The 16,732-nt window shown below is 46.6% G+C and overlaps 2 protein-coding genes across 2 annotated transcripts; one reads left to right on the forward strand and one right to left on the reverse strand.

Annotated features, from left to right (window-relative positions):
• Positions 1 to 508: 508 nt before the first annotated feature.
• On the forward strand, positions 509 to 3,780 carry LOC123069668 (uncharacterized). Its single transcript, XM_044492590.1, has 5 exons — positions 509 to 809; positions 895 to 1,032; positions 1,609 to 1,864; positions 2,710 to 2,787; positions 3,447 to 3,780. The coding sequence occupies exons 1-5, from the start codon at positions 735 to 737 to the stop codon at positions 3,578 to 3,580; spliced, it is 681 nt and encodes a 226-aa protein (XP_044348525.1). The 5' UTR covers positions 509 to 734; the 3' UTR covers positions 3,581 to 3,780.
• Positions 3,781 to 4,438: 658 nt separating this feature from the next.
• LOC123069667 (glutamate--tRNA ligase, cytoplasmic) lies at positions 4,439 to 8,794 on the reverse strand. Its single transcript, XM_044492589.1, has 7 exons — positions 8,560 to 8,794; positions 7,833 to 7,999; positions 7,424 to 7,520; positions 7,185 to 7,338; positions 6,002 to 7,080; positions 5,430 to 5,894; positions 4,439 to 4,909 (listed from the first exon to the last, which is right to left on the reverse strand). Exons 2-7 carry the CDS (start codon positions 7,967 to 7,969, stop codon positions 4,685 to 4,687), a joined length of 2,157 nt encoding a protein of 718 aa, XP_044348524.1. The 5' UTR covers positions 7,970 to 7,999; positions 8,560 to 8,794; the 3' UTR covers positions 4,439 to 4,684.
• Between the last annotated feature and the right edge of the window lie 7,938 nt (positions 8,795 to 16,732).

The following is a 16,732-nucleotide window of genomic DNA, read 5'->3' on the forward strand; positions in this document are numbered from 1 at the left end:
GCGGCTATACAATGGTTGTACATAACCGTGTGGCCGGCGGCCAATTTTTATATCTTCATTTTGCATCATCTATTGGAGTTGCTCTTTTACATCTTTAAAATATATCATTTGTTGGAGTTGTCTCTTTTTTGGAGATGTAAAAGACACTTTTTGGAGATGTGAATTTTACATCTTCAAATTTACATCTTTTATAGGAGATGCTCTTGGCATCTTTGACTTTGCTATTTGCAATGTTTTTTAGTGTGTGCCATGTTGGTTGTGTGCTTTCTACCTATGCACTAGCCGGATATGTTTTTATTGTGTTTGTATCCATTTTGAGTAAATAAAATCCATGTTTTGCCGAAAAAGCCAACACTCAGTATAGTTTTTTTTAGCATATACTGTATATAGTTATTTTTCGAGAGGATCAGGTTTTTTTAGCAAACTTGAGATGAATACGTTTTTTTAGACATACTCGAGAGGAATACATGTATAGCTTGCCTTTTCTTTGGTGGGCTCTGGGAGAGCACGCAAAACAACAGTACGAGCCCAGCCTGGAAAAAAGCCCATACACTTGGACCTTCTCCCCTTCCCATTTCCACCCGGTGATCTCGCCGCCGCGACGCACCACCGCCGGCGCTGACCTGCCGTGCCCAACATCCGCCTGCTCGAAGTGCCTCCTGTTTTTGCTTTTATTTGGAGCGTCTCCTCCATGCTCAGCGGGCTACCGCCCTGCAGCAGATCCCGCGGCCCCGATGCCTCCTCCCGCCGCCCCGACGCCTCCTCCCGCCGAGCCGCTGCCAAATTCGCCAGATTCTACCTCCCCCGCGGTTCGCGACCTGTCCCATGCTGCTTATGGTTTAGAGCTATGTCCTTATTTATTTTTCTGACGTGTTTTTGGTGCGGATGACCCAGGAGGAGGCTGAGGCGGATGCGGGAGGCACGCCGTCGAGGGCCGGGCCGGTGGGGACAGTAAACTGGGGAACTGGGACCCTCGTCGGCGTATTCACCGGGCTTCTCTACGGCGGGGCCAAGGAGGCCAACGCCAACGTCGTAAGTTGCCGCCCCACTCCATTATAACATCCTCCTTTCTGTTACTGCCTCGTATGTAACCTTTGTGGATGTAAAAATGGAGCTGGTCAGTGATAATAATGAGAACACATATACAGGAACTAGAGTTCTAGTAGAATTTTGTAAAATTACAAAAATACAGACTGCCCCAACTTGTTTGGGTTTCAGCTCTAGCCTACCCCAACTTGTTTGAGACTAAAGGCTTTGTTGTTGTTGTTGTTGTTGTTGTTGTAGTACAAAATACAGACTGCCTTCTGCGACAGTATTGAATCAGAACACATCTATAGGAAATTACTCCTCTCCTACGCAGGATTTGGTATCCCAAAATTTTGATTAGATGCTTACCCCTTTCTTTCTTTCTTTCTTTCTTTTTGTTGAGGATGATATTTCACTCCTTTCCCTCTAAATATTACTCCCTCTGTCTCACAATATAAGACGTTTTTGCAAGCTAACACAGCTTGCAAAAACGTCTTATATTATTATGAGACTGAGGGAGTAGCATGCTTTAGGCCAAAAGAATAACTTCTGTGAAAACTACATCCGTATCCTATTTTACAGAGCAAAGATGCTGAAGTGATGTTGAAGATGGGAAGCACCACAGACAAGCGCGAACAGTATAGGTTGATGAGAGATGCCATGGAGAAAAGGTTCATCCGCGTTGCCAAAGGCTCACTAGTTGGTGGTGCTCGCCTTGGGATGTTCACTGCAACTTTCTTTGGCATACAGAACCTTCTTATTGAGAACCGTGGGGTGCATGATGTATTCAACATTGCTGGAGCTGGCTCGGCTACCGCAGCTGCTTTTGGGCTTATATGTATGTATTTCACCATATAAAATCTTGGGTTTTAGTTGCACTTGGTTAAAACGTCGCATTGGTCACCGAAAAACATTTACTTATTATCATATATTATCATAGTTTATAACTTGAAAAGCTTATGAAATGTGTTTGCTACAGTATGAATTACATACAGAAGAGTACAAAAGTGAGTAAAGTAGAATATAAAGCAGCACCGCATTCATTATTACTCCCTCCGTTCCTAAATACTTGTCTTTCTAGAGATTTCAACAAGTGACTACATACGGCGCAAAATGAGTGAATCTACACTTTAAAATATGTCTACATACATCCGTATGTTGAGTCCATTTAAAATGCCTAGAAAGACAAGTATTTGGGAACGGAGGGAGTAGAAGTTTACCAGATATACCCTCAGTGTGCTATGGGCCTATGGCTAATCCTGGTTTGTAACTAGTATTCTATGTTTAATATTTTGTTGTGTGCCATGATGAAATTATCAGTTATCACAGGCTATTTAGTTTAACTGTAAGGTTGGCTGCCTCTAGGGGCCTTCTATGGCTATGTGGCCCCTAACGTTTGATGATTGCAGTATCGGATATATGTTTTGATGGAATTGGCCTGCCAAGATGCGTCTAATAGGTGTTTTACATCAATCAAGATACTTGATTTTTTTTTTCATTACTTTACTTAGTGGAGGAGGAATTCATATAATAATGTTTGCCTAAATATCTTGATGATTCTTGATATCCATAATCAGCATATATCTTCAGAAACTGTAAATAATATTATCTTTTGTATTTACTATTGATAACTGATATCGCTCAGTATACTGGATTCATCTGAACTGATGTCTATACCCTCAGTGCCTGGTTCACCAATGTGGCGTGCAAGGAATGTATTGGTTGGATCTGCTCTCGGTGCCGGAATTTGCTTTCCCCTTGGTATTCTCATCTCCGTATACTTTTAGTGGTTATCAATACTAGCTTTCTCGAATGTACAGATCATTCTTTTTGTTTTTATGGACCTTCGTTTGTGGGCTTTTGAGTTATGAACCTTTGTTTGTGGGCTGTTTAGTTATGGACCTTTGTTTGTGAGCTGTTTAGTTATGGACCTGCTGATGCAACTATTAATAGATGTCTAATATCCTCTATGGTAGTATAGAATTTAGTGCAAAGTAAATGAATTGTTTAGCATCTTTGTGAAATGCTTTCTTCCATACTTAATTGTAGCCCTCGTGTTTCATTCTTTTAAGAATGTTTGAACTTGTCTCATTATGGGTAGCTTATAATTTCACCTTTTCACATCTTCAGCTTAGCCTTGAAATGTAGAAGTTTGATGCTACCTTCTCATTATGTACTTTGTGCCCAAATCTCAGTCACCTAGGTTCCTTCTTCATGTGGGGGGATGCGTTAACAAGTGTTATTATTATTAGAAAGCACATGCACATAATCCATTTGTATACAACCATCTTGACATAAGCATCTGCATTACCAAGTTAGCAGCGTCATGTCATTCTTAAACAATGGTTATTATACACCATGTGAACTAGTTATGGCGTGGTTATTTGCTCAAGAAGCTCACCTTGGGAATTCTTCTACAGGTTGGGTACAGTTGAAGCTGGCAGAGAAGGCCAATCTTGAGATTGAAAATTCAAAATCGCCATCAGATTTACAAGGCAATCAAAGTCGTGTGGGGGCTGCTATAGACAGACTAGAGAACAGCCTGAGGAAGTAACAGTTTGTACCCATGCAAGGAGCCAAGGATCTGTTGTCAACACCCACGGCTATTTCGCTTTTGTTTTGTTCATGTACTTTTCATAGGAATGCAGTTACTTTTTGAAGTGGTAATGGCAGCAAGGGAAACTGTCTCTTGTATGAAGATAAATTTGGATACAAACACTCTTTACTTGCTGGAGCTGGGATATTTCTAGTTAAGGTGCCTGTTTGGGTGTTTGTGCCATGATGACCTCTATGATCAGCATTGTGCATAGTATTAGTATTCATGACTTCTCGTCAGCTTGACAATACCTCGGAAGGATGCTGCCATCTCTTATTTTCTTGGAAAGATTGTATCGGTGATCCATCACAAACTATGCTTGTTTGGTTTGATGCCCATGTATGCTAAATTTTGCCTTGGCAGAATTTTGTCACCAATTTTCTTGCACATGAATTGTCCTGTAAAGCTGGAGGAGATAAAACAGAAGCTAAAATTTGGACAAATCAGTCAGCCTTCACGGCATCGGACACGGTAGGCAGTACTAGCCCACGTCAAAACCTTAGCAGATATAAGGAATATTTGGTTAGGCTTAACTTTGGCTCAGCCAAAAGAACAGAAACAGGTGCTTTTCGTCTTTAAGCCAAACTTCAAAAGGCAAAGTAAGCCGAACCAAACACCCCCTTACACAAGACACACCGTTATGCTGCAAGAACACGACAGATCAACCGGTGTTTCATCCGACACACCCCAGGGTTAAGGACTGAAGTGCAGCCCCAATCCCAAAAAGGACTGCAGTGCAGATGAAATATAAGAGCAACTGAGTTTGAAACATGGCAGTATTTCAACAGGAACATTCTTTAATGTTCAGACAAGACATTTACCATGGATCTGGATACGATAAGCCAATCCTCATCTTGATATTTGTTCCACAATCCACATATCCCGGTATCAGTTGGCATAATACTCAAACATGTAAAAGGAAATTACATAACTGATACTGGATAACCAAGTCCGAGACACTAAAGAACCAAAATCTGAATTACAACACCAGTTTTGATACCAATAAGGCTGCAACTTAATGCCCAAAGAAGTACCACAATTTAACTAACATCGTTGTAGAAGCTAGGCTCCAATCGACGTGGACTTCTGTCGGCCATCTGGAATGGCAAAAAGCATAATTGGTTTGGACGACCGGATAAATGGAACATCACACCTGTAATAGCCTTTCCTTTCGAGCTGTATAACTTCTCCTTTCTTCACGTTCCGCATGTTCGGGTCTCCAAGAGCTAAAGCTTCTCGCCGAGTGCAAGGGTTGAGATTGTCAAGGAAGTCCTCATCTTCTTCCAGCTGCAAAATGTGCTAGATATTAGAATCTAAAGTACATGAAGATACCACTCAATGATGGAATGAGACATGGACACAATGATGGAAGAGACAACTCATCCAAGAAACATCATGACATACATATAACACTAGTAGGACAGAATATGGATAGGTTGCCATGTTGAGTTCCGAAGGACCAACCAATTCATCAAAAGTCTCAAGCTGTTGACTGTTGAGGTAATATAAGTTGGCCAAACCACGCATAGTTAAAAACACAATAACTGTGCTACTTTAGTACTATGTAACTAGTCCAAGTGAAAAAGCCTAACTAGTCTAAGTGAAAAAGCATGCATACTACTAGAACAATAGCACAAAACACGCGTAGTTGAAAACATAGTAACTGTGCCACAGAAGTACCTAACTAGTCTAAGTGAAAAAGCATGCATACTATTAGAACGATAGCACATATGTAGTATAAGAATATGGTTCTGGTAACCATGTGGTTGCATGCCTACCAAGATGAACTTAGAACATGAGTTCTTACCTTCTTCTTATTAATTAGGTAGTCAAAATCTACCAAAGAGAGAGACACAAGATCTTCAATATCTGATAGCCATGTTAGTTTCAGCTTTGTCATCTTCACTGACCCTTCAAGATGGAGTTCACCAACTAGTTGAGTAACTGTTCCATTATCTGTCTTGATTTCTCTAATGATAGCATTTCCCCAGTCCATCAAAGTAACTTCCTCGCCCACGCTAACGACTGATGCATCAGCATACTCTAGCCAAATTCTGTTTGCAAACGCCGTAGCCTTCTTTCCAGCACCCTCGTGTTTCTTGTGCCTTGGTAAGATTCGAACAAATGGTTCCTCTGGACCATTAGTAAGGGTAAAAAGCACACGTTTGTCTTTCAGCACAGCAGTATGCCTTCCACACACAGGATCAACTATCTTCTTGTTGATTGTCCAGAGTTTATCCCACTCCATAAGATTGAGATTTTTTGAAGCACCCTTCACAAATAGGAAATACAAAAAAAAGAAAAAGGGAGTTAATAACTCGGTTACTCAGATACACATATAGTTGCAAGATCATGAAGAGCAACTTGTTAGAAAATTACCTGCTCCAGTATAAATTGGATCAATGCTTCAATCTTCAAGCCACGGCGTACAATGCCTTGTACAGTGGGAAAGCGTGCGTCAGTCCAGTCCTCCACCATATTGTTTTGGACGAACCACAGAAGCTTGCGCTTGCTAAGAACGGTATAAACCATATTCAGCCTGCTGAACTCATAGATTTCTACCCTCCGCAGGCCCATGTCTTGAAGGATACAATAGTACTGTGCATTCCGATCATGGTATTCGCTTGAACGAAGAGCATGAGTCACACCTTCTAGTGCATCAACAAATGGGCAAGCGAAGTCATAAGTTGGATAGACCTTGTATTTTGAGCCAACGCGATGATGGGGATCAGGGTTGCAACGGTAGTAAACAGGATCTCGAAGTGATTTGTTTGGGTCCTGCATGTCAAGTTTACCACGTACACAGCACTCGGTACCCCTTTTGGTGCCATTAACCATCTCTTTCCACAGCGACAAGTTCTCCTCGACAGTACTGTTTCTACGTTTAGATTCCACACCATCCATCCTTTCACTCCTCATTTGCTCCTTGGGTGTATCATCAACATATGCCTTTCCCTGCTTAATCAAACTTTCAGCCATTTCCATTAGCTTTGGAAAATGATCTGATGTGTATGTAACTACATCGTATTTAACCCCAAGTGTCTCAATATCTTTCAGGACATTCTCAACAAATTCATTGCTTTCTTTAGAAGGATTTGTGTCATCAAATCGAACTATTAAACGCCCTTTATATCTTTCTGCAAAATACTTGTTCAACAGTGCAGCCTTTGCATGACCTATGTGGAGATACCCACTAGGCTCTGGGGCAAAACGAACGCAAACCTCCCCGACTTTAGCACCTGGGAGATCCATTTCATGACCTGACGTATTCTCCTTCAAACCAGGCACCTTTTCTTTCAAGCTTGGCGCAGGAGATTTGCCAATTCCGCGTTTTCCAACATAAGCAGATGTAACTTCAGCTAGCGCGTCTGCATAGTCTGCAGCTACGCTGTTGAACCAGCGGACAAGGCTCTGATATTTCTTTGACCTCCTTAGACTTTCCCATCGTTGACCAGTTCCTGAGGAAAAGAGTTGTTAGAGAGGGAGGGAGAGAGAGAGAGAGAGAGAGAGAGAGAGAGAGAGAGACCAATAAATTACTCAACAATGAAAGCCAGAAAATTACCTGTGAGATTTGACCACACAACAATGTCAGCAATTGATAGACCATAACCAACCAAAAAGGTTCGAGATGCCAAGTATCCATCAAGAAATGAGCAAGCAGCTTCAAATTCAGAGCCTGACAGAATGAGTGGTGCATACTCGAGCCATTGGTCAACCTACAGATGTGAAAACAATAGCAACTCAGGAAATAGTGAGATGATCTTGAAAATCAATTACAAACACCATAAAAGCAGAACATACATGTGCTGCCTGAATATCGTCTTGGCCATAGAAGCTGGAAAGAGATGCAGCACGTGCAATGTACCGGAGAATTGTGTTGACACCATGTATAAAATCCCTGTACAGAATCATGATAGATTCATTGAGACACTACAACGTACCAAACAAAAATACTGCGATATTTCACCAATAAAACTGTTTTGATTGACACATCATGTTCTAACAGTCATCAGTTCCATCACAATAATTTCCTTGAACCAAGAATATTAGGACGAGGAGATTAAAATAAGAGCTAATCTTCAGAGTCGACTACAGGAACTATTCAAACATTTATCATGGCAGTAAAGTGTCCACAGTAATTGTAACATAAGGAATGTAGCAGTTAATCGGAGAGAAACGAGAGAATTATACTTGAACATTTATCACTTACCCAGAACTGAAGTGTAGTGTGGGCACTGAACCTGAGGCAAGGGTTGGATCAATGATTAGGGGAACACCTGCAATCTTAGCAGCCGAAATGATGGAAAGTGGTGGGCTGTCCTGGGGGAAAGCTAGTTTGAGCTCCATTCAGTCCCTTGCAAGCCAAAGAGCGGAAACCTGCCAATGGCAGATAAATGTTGGGGATCAATGAATAAGTTATGATTCGCACACATGTTTATCTTTTGATTTTCACAAGCAGAATAGATGCATTGACCCCATGAGTTAGCAAAGATGCAAAAGTAAAACTTGATCGTTGGAACATTAGTTAGGTCAAGCAGATTTCAGAAGAACCGAATTAGCAGTTAGAGCGATTAAACCTTTCGACTATAAATTGCTTTAAACAAATTGCAAGCCTTTGACTGACAATGACCACACTTCAAGCTGTGACGCAACTCTCACGGGATCATCGCATGAGCAACAGTCGTTACTAATTTCTATAGAGATAAAAACAAGAAGAAAACGCACTTTGCGGCAAGCAGACTGTCCCGAGTTCACAAGAGATAAAGTTTCTCTTAGACTTATATTTTGAGATGACACGGCATCAGATCAAGGTCTGAGACCGAAGCTGGGGCATGGAGAAGGGGCGGATCTAGATGGCGTGGGTGTACACCGGCACAAAAACTTGAGGTTAATTGGTTTGGGTTTAAGCAACAATTGGGCGACTGTAAAGCTTATACCTGAAAATCCGATGTCCAAGATGGCGGACCGGGTGGAGACAGCAGGGACGGCGATGGCGGCGGCGAGCCGCGTGACAACGCGGAGGGGTCAGGAGGAGGCGGAGGTGGTGACGGCGGGCGGCGGCTATAGGGACTAGGGCACCGCGGTAGACCAGAAGAGATTTATTAATGGCCGCATCGGGTCGGGTTGGACTAGGGACGGGTGGGTCAGCTCGACTCGGCAGCAGGTCGAGCGGCTCGCGAGCCCGGCAAGGCAGCCGCTGCCATGTGGGCCCAATGGGGCAACGAGCAGCGTGGCATTGAGAACATCAAAAAAAACAATAGTAACGTACTCCCTCCGTCCTTTAAAGAGTGTACTTCCAACTTTCTTGGAAAATCAAACTTTTTTATATTTGACCATGTTTATATAATAATACATCAACATTTATGCCATCAAATTAGTAGCATTAGATTCGTGATAAAATATACTTTCATCATATACCTATTTGATTTCATAAACATTGATATATTTTTGCACAAACTCGGTCAAACTTTGAAATAGTTTGACCCTCCAACAAAGTTGGAAGTACACTCTTTAAAGGACGGAGGGAAGTACATTCTTTAAAGGACGGAGGGAGTAGGCATCAAGGGCGCTACCTCGCGATAGCCACGTCCTCACGGCTACTGTTCACCTGTCTTTTTTTCGAGAATATTCACCTGTCTTTACTATGTTGGTTTTACTATGCTGAACAAGAGAGAGAAAAAAGATGAAAACGCATCCAGCGATGAAAACCCTAGACTATTGTTTCCCCCAATCCTGTTGCCGCACGCTCACCCTCCCGTGCTCGTCCTCCCTCCTCTCCACCTCCACGCCCCTGCTTCCCCACGTCCCTCCTCTCTTCCGCCTCCCTCCTCCTTCCCGGATCTCCACCATAATCCCCATCACCGCCACCCACTCGTCTCCTCCTCTCTTCTGCCTTCCTCCCCCTTCCCGATCTCTATATCAGCGGCGGCGTGAGGAAAGCGGCAGTGACGGAGACGCTCCGGTGGCGGCGGCGCAAGGGAAGCGGCGGGGACGGAGACGCTCCAGTGGCGGCGGCGCTCGGGCGCATGATAACGGCGGCGGGAGCGGCTTATCCGGGCCCCAATCTGGGGGTTCAGTTCCATGGCACTGATGGTTTTCTTCGTCTACGATGTCGGGGCCGAGCTGGCGTTCCACATCGACAACTATTCCCGCCACCGAACGCTCGACGATGGGGCGAGATGGTGGAAGCATTGGTGATGGAAGCTGACCGTGCGGGGTGGTGGAACAACGGTGTAAGGGCATTCTTGTCCCTTAGTAGTTTTGGTGATTGATGACAATGCTTTTGCGGACTAATCGTGTGTACTGAGCTTTTCAGATATATCATGACTAAACACAAAACGATTTGATGCCCCTCGAAGATTATTGAAGACGACATTTCTCTACGGTTCTTTTCGGTGGAGTTGAGTTGTAGGAAAGCCGTACTATTAAGAGGGGGTCCGCTTTGGAAAGGTTTGGGTGGAATCTCACGTACACGTCCCTTTTGCACCGGCTTTCCTTTGACTCTTTGGAGTTCTCCTCCGTCTCACCTTGTCTATGCGAAATGAAGGACTCCGAGTTGCTCTTCTCAGGCTGGCGGTAGTACTACTCCTCTGAGCGGTACTACCGCATGAGCCAGCGGTAGTACCGGGCTCCGGCATGGTAGTACCGTGGGCTTCCACGGTAGTACCGCTCCTCCTAAGCGGTAGTACCATGAGTTCTGGCCTGGCGCCGCTGCACAAGCGGTAGTAGGGGTGGATGTAATTTTTTACATCAGTGCCCTACGCGGCAGTACCGTGCTGCGGCGCGGTAGTACCGTGTCGCCTGGCCAGGTACAGCAGCAGGAGCGGAGGTAGGGGCGGATGTAATTTTTTACATCCGCACCCTTCACGGTAGTACCGCACCCCTGGTTCGCTGTAGTACCATGTCGGATTTTCGCATCGATAAAATCTCAGCGGAGGTAGTCACAGATGTAATTTTTTACATCCGTGCCTGGACTGTGGCTGCCCTGCGGTAGTACCGCACAGGGTCGCGGTAGTACCGCGCATGCGGTTCTACCGCACCCTGTATGTGCTCTTCTGTTCAGGTCCAGGCTCTGCCGCGCCCACGGTAGTACCGCGGTCCGCCGCGGTAGTACCGCAGGCCCGTGCGGTAGTACCGCTCTTGTGGTGCGGTAATACCGCGGGTCGCGGGCTGAGTGGTGGGTAACGGTTGGATTTGTCCCCCCACTATATAAGGGGGTCTTCTTCTCCAAGAAGACCCACCTCTTCCATCCCTAAGCTCCATTGTTGCTCCAAGCTCCATTTTCGCCCGATCTCTCTCCCTAGCCAATCAAACTTGTTGATTTGCTCGGGATTGGTTGAGAAGCCCCGATGTACACTTCCACCAAGAGAAATTTGATTTCCCCCACTAATCCCTAGCGGATCTTGTTACTCTTGGGTGTTTGAGCACCCTAGACGGTTGAGGTCACCTCGAAGCCATAGTCCATTATGGTGAAGCTTCGTGGTGTCATTGGGAGCCTCCAATTAAGTTGTGGAGGTTGCCCCAACCTTGTTTGTAAAGGTTTGGTCGCCGCCTTCAAGGGCACCAATAGTGGAATCACGGCATCTCGCATTGTGTGAGGGCGTGAGGAGAATACGGTGGCCCTAGTGGCTTCTTGGGGAGCATTGTGCCTCCACACCGCTCTAACGGAGACGTACTTCCCCTCAAAAGGAAGGAACTTCGGTAACACATCCTCGTCTCCACCGGCTCCACTCTTGATTATCTCGCGCCTTTACTTTTGCAAGCTTACTTGTGTTATATCCCTTGCTTGCTTGTGTGCTTGTTGTTGTTGCATCATATAGGTTGTTCACCTAGTTGCATATCTAGACAACCTACTTTGATGCAAAGTTTAATTTGGTAAAGAAAAGCTAAAAATTGTTAGTTGCCTATTCACCCCCACCCCCCTCTAGTCAACTATATCGATCCTTTCAATTGATATCAGAGCCTCGTCTCTTTATTAAGGACTTTGTCGTCCGAAGAGTATGGTTGACACCATAGACGGTGGGGAGGAGGAACACTCCGGTGTGAATCCGATCTCCTCTACGGTTGATGGGGAAGCCTCGGTGTCCCGTGAGGAATTCAATGTGGCCTTGGACACATTGAAAACCTCCATGACAACCAAGGTTGAAAGCATGTTTAATAAATTCTTAGAAGGACTTAAACTACCTACCTCACCGTTGCAAGTGGGTGATCCCACTAACAAGGTGATGGATGCTAACTCCAACAAGGGGGAAGCTAATAGTGAGAAGGGTCCTTCTACTAGTGGTAGAAATGGCACCGGCATCTTTGCCCATGTGGAACCTCCAACTTATGGAGGACCGATTCCCTCTACTCATTTAAATCATGCCGGCCCTCCTCCTAAGATTGTGAAAAATAAGGATTTTGATTCTTGGGTGTATCGCTTCAAGCGTCATTTAAATCATGTGGATACTAATCTTTGCAGAATCATTGAAGAAGGTTTCTATCCACATGACCGAAGCAACTTCACCCCTAGTGAAGCAGTGGATAATCAATTCAATGAGAATGCTCTCTTCATCATCCAAGATGCTATCCTTCCCGAAGATCTCCCTCATCCCCGACCCCATGCCATGGCCAAAGACGCATGGCAATGCGTTGTGTCTCTCTATTGGGGAAGTGCAAGCATTCAACGCTCCAACTATAAAGTGGTGCAAGATGAAGCCGATGAGTTTGCAATGAAAGAAGATGAAGAACCTCGTGAGCTCTTTCGGAGAGTAACCAAACTCGCGGTCTCACTCCGAGATCATGGGAGCAAGGACACGGATGACAATTGGATCAAGTGCAAGTTCCTCAAGGCCATGATGCCCTACAACAAGGCCATGTCCTCCGTCATTCGTCAAAGACCGGACTTCCACTCCATGACCTCAAGTGAAGTGTTGGATGAGTTCGTTGCAATGAGCATCTTGGACAAGACCGCCGACAACGCGGTGCTCCCCTCTCAAAGGGCAAAGAAGCCCAACCTTGCCTTGAAGGCCAAGGTTATTGTGGAAGAAGAGGAAGAAGAGGAAGATGAGGAGAGCAACCCCGAAGATACAAAATATGATTATCATGAGCACATGGCTCTTGCTTCAAGGCAATTTTGGAGCAAGAAGAACTCAAGGCCCAATTTCAACAAGACCAACTCAAGTGGCTTCAAGGGCAAGCAACGAGTAAGAACTTGTTACAACTGTGGCAATGTGAGCCATTTCGTTGCGGATTGTCCTTACGAGAAGCGGGAAGACAATGGTGGCAAGCTCATCCGAAAAGACAAAGCAAAGTCCTTCCTGTAACACCCCCAGTGTCATGCTACAGTAACCATCTCTGATTAAGCTAATCATTTTTCCAAAACAGTGCTTAATCACCTTTGTTCAATATCCCATTTCAAATTCCAGTCAATTCAAATTCAAGTGAAGTTTGAAGTTGCTCAAAAGTTGTTGAGAAAATGTTCATCATTTGCCAAAACTTCCATAACAATTATTTGTTAAGGAACACAACATCAATTTTGTGCAAAGATGAGCATTAGCAATTATAACAGCACCAATTCAGCATTTTTAAATGCTATCCTAATTATGAAATATATCAAATGAATTATTCTGGTCTCCAAAATATTTATGGCACTGTCTATAATCACCAGGGATTTAATGGGACTCCTCCCAATTTTTTCCTAAGTGAAATAGTTGACCAATTAATCCCCTTTCTCTCTCTGTTAATAAATAAAAGCTAAAACAGAAAAGAAAAAAAAACTGTTTGTAGTAAAAGAAAAAGGAAAAGCCCCCCCACCCCTCATCTGGGCTGATTGGCCCAGCTGGCCACCGCGCCCCCCCTTGGGCCTCAGCCCACCTGGCCGACCCAAGCCGACCAGCTCCCCCTCGCGCGTCGTCTTCACTGTGCGGGCGACCGAGCGCCCGTGCCTGCGGTCGCCGCCCGACCGGCTCGCCGCCCCACGCTGCGGCAACGCCAGGGATAAGGACGAGCCCTCCCCCCTCGACCTCGTCCTCGTCAGCCCCCCTCCTCGCGCAGATATTTTCCCTCTCCCCCCAGATCCCTCCTCGTTCGCCTTCTCGTTCCCCATCGACGCCCGAGCGCGGTCGCCGCCTTTCTCCGTCGTCCCCGCGGCCACCAGCGTCCCCGAGCCCGGAAACCGAGCCTGGGAGGTGCGCCGTACTCCGCTTCACCGTCCTCGTCCATCAGCTGGAGTCGGGGAGGTCGGCGGCGTCGGCATCGCCCTCTTCCCCTTCTCGGTGGTCACCGGCGATCACCGGAGCCACAGGCCTCCCTCTGCGCTCCCGAACCCCGAGAGGCCTCCGTGTGCCTCCCCCGTAAGCTCCGCCTTCTTCCTCCCCGTCCTTGCTCCGTTTCCTCCTTTCCTAGCTAGCTGGCCGTAAGCGCCGGCTCCGCCGTCCGCCATTGCTGCCGCGCACGAGATCCCGAGCTCCTCCTGCTCCGTCAAGTCCCCGTAGCGCACTCCTGGAGGACTGCTGCTCCCGCCTAGCCCTTCCGCCTGAGCTATAGCACGCCGTAGCATCTTTTCCACCGTCGACCGTAGCCGCTCCGCCGCGGACCTCGTCGCCGGCGACGTTTCCGGCCAGGTCCGGCGATGCCACCACCACCACTCGACGCGCGGTCGAGTGACCGTTCGAACGTGCCTAGCGGCACCCCTTTCCGTGCCCCGTACGCGTTTTCCGGCCAACTCCGGCGACGCACCGCCGCGGGTAGGCTCGCCGGCGTCACTCCGTCGGCTGCGCTGACCTGGCGCCGATGTGGCACCGCCTGGGCCACTGGCCAGTGGACCCAATGGGTCCCGCTAGCCCGGTTGACCCAGTCCACCCGAAGACTGGTTTTGACCAGTCGCTGACATGCGGGCCCCACTCCCTTAATCAATGTTTTATTTATTTAAATTATTTATTTAACTTAATGAGACACTGACCTGTGGGGCCCAGTTGCCAATTAACCTTATAGTAGTTTTAAATAAACTCTGTTAAGGCCCCTGTCCATGACAAGTGGGCCCCACTGGTCATTTTGACCAGTCAACCGCACTGTTGACTGCCGACGTCGCTCCTACGTCATGCTGACGTCATATTCCATTTCTGTGAATGTAAATAATTCCAGAATATGTTTAAAACTTAGAAATCCATAAAAAATAAACCGTAACTCGGATGAAAATGTTTTCTATATGAAAGTTGCTCAGAAAAATCCAACGAATCCGAATATGCGGTCCGTTCATCTGTCACATGCCCCTAGCATGCTGAACATGGAACTTTCCCCCTCCGGTCTTCTGTCTGACACAGGTCCGGGACCGGGAACACCTTCCCGGTTGTTTTCCCCCTTCACCTATAACGTCTAGGACTGCGTTAGAGCACGCTTAGCGCTACGTATCGTCATGTCATGCTTAGTGTTACCTCTGTTTGCTATGTATTTACTGTTTCTTCCCCCTCTTCTCTCCGGTAGACCCCGAGGCCGCTGATGCCCCGGTGATCGACTACGTCGTCGACAACGACCCCTCCTTGCCAGATCAACCAGGCAAGCCCCCCCTTTGATCATCCCGATATCGCCCATTCCATTCTCTCATGCTTGCATTAGATTTTGCTATTGTTATTGTTTGCTCCTATTCTGATGCATAGCCTCCTTTTGTAACCTGCTTATTGTTACCTTACCTGCTTATCCTAAACTGCTTAGTATAGGTTGGTTAGTGATCCATCAGTGACCCCCACCTTGTCCTTGTTGCCCCTGCTTCATCATTGAAGACCCGATCAACGGGATCGAAGACCAGGCCCCGGCACCGCACATCACTTTCCCCTTAGTTGCTCGACACTACTGGGATACTATCGAGTGCCGAGGGTGAGACCTCTACAACACTTCTGATGTTAACCCTGTAGTGTAGCTATTCGGTCGTGGTCATCGAGGGTGATTTCCTCTTTAACCACTTCCGATACGACTCTGTCGTGCAACCCCTCAAGTGTGAACCTCGAGGGTGATTCCTCTACGTTCACCTTGATGATTACATTGAGTGGAACCCACCGAGGGTGATTCCTTGGGTTTTCCTCTTGATGTTTGGACACACGGATACTTGGACTTTACAACTGTTACTTGGAAAGTGATGTGGAGACGGGTTGACCTGGAAGGTGCCCGTGAGATAATTACGAGGCGTGGCCGGGCATTCTTAGCCCTTGCCGCAAGTCCTCGAGACGGGGCAACGGGGTCACTTCTTTCGTGAGTCTCTGCTTGTTACCGCGCGTTCCTAATCCACTACGATTTGGATATTTGATCCGAGGGGCCTCTGGCCTGATAGCACTAACCATCACGTGGGCATAGTATGGGCGTTCTGCGTCGTATACATCAGCCAAAGCTTAATAGACGTCAGCGACTGAGTGGCGCGCGCCGGGTTGGACTGCGCAAGCGCCTGCCTTGTTGAAGGAGGTAGCTAGGTCTGCTCACCGGCCGCGTACGCAACGTGCAGGAGTTTCCGGGGAGATGGCCCATGACCCCTGGGGGCATAGGTTTAGTCCGGCGTGCTGACCTCTCTGTTAAGTCTAGGTCGGGTTGCGGCGTATTGTTTGGCCGAGGCCGGGCATGACCCTGGAAAGTGTGTCCGGCCGGAGTCAATCGAGCGTGGTGGGTAAGTTGGTGCACCCCTGCAGGGAAGAAAACATCTATCGATAGCCTGTCCTACGGTAACGGACACTTGGAGTTGTATCCCGATCGATACAACTAGAACTGGATACTTGTGATGAGAACTGGATGGTGATGAGGTTTTGATTGTGATGATAACTGGATAGTATGGCTCTGGGATTGCTTTCTCGCAGGGAGTCGAGAAAGGATCTCTGGCCGAGGTTGATAACACTACTACCACTTTACTTTATGCTACTCTACTCCCTCTTGTTTGCTGCAAGATGGTGGTTTCCAGAAGATGCTAGTCTTCGATAGGACTAGACCTTCTCTCTATTCTGGCTTTTCTGCAGTCCAGTCCACATATACAGCCTTCCTTTGATAATGTTGCATATGTAGTGTAGATCCTTGCTTGCGAGTACTTTGGATGAGTACTCACGGTTGCTTTGCTTCCCCTTTCCCCCTTCTTTCTTCTTTCTGGTTGTTGCA

This window comes from Triticum aestivum, chromosome 3B (assembly GCF_018294505.1).
Source record: "Triticum aestivum cultivar Chinese Spring chromosome 3B, IWGSC CS RefSeq v2.1, whole genome shotgun sequence".
NCBI classification, from domain to species: Eukaryota; Viridiplantae; Streptophyta; class Magnoliopsida; order Poales; family Poaceae; genus Triticum; species Triticum aestivum.

Coding starts and splice junctions, on each gene's coding strand:
- LOC123069668 (XM_044492590.1), top strand. CDS start 735: ATGCCTCCTCCCGCCGCCCCGACGCCTCCTCCCGCCGAGCCGCTGCCA. Junction 1,033..1,608: donor AGGAGGCCAACGCCAACGTC/GTAAGTTGCCGC, acceptor CCTATTTTACAG/AGCAAAGATGCTGAAGTGAT. Junction 1,865..2,709: donor AGCTGCTTTTGGGCTTATAT/GTATGTATTTCA, acceptor CTATACCCTCAG/TGCCTGGTTCACCAATGTGG.
- LOC123069667 (XM_044492589.1), bottom strand. CDS start 7,969: ATGGAGCTCAAACTAGCTTTCCCCCAGGACAGCCCACCACTTTCCATC. Junction 7,081..7,184: donor TGTGTGGTCAAATCTCACAG/GTAATTTTCTGG, acceptor TCTTTTCCTCAG/GAACTGGTCAACGATGGGAA. Junction 4,910..5,429: donor ACCTAATTAATAAGAAGAAG/GTAAGAACTCAT, acceptor CACATTTTGCAG/CTGGAAGAAGATGAGGACTT.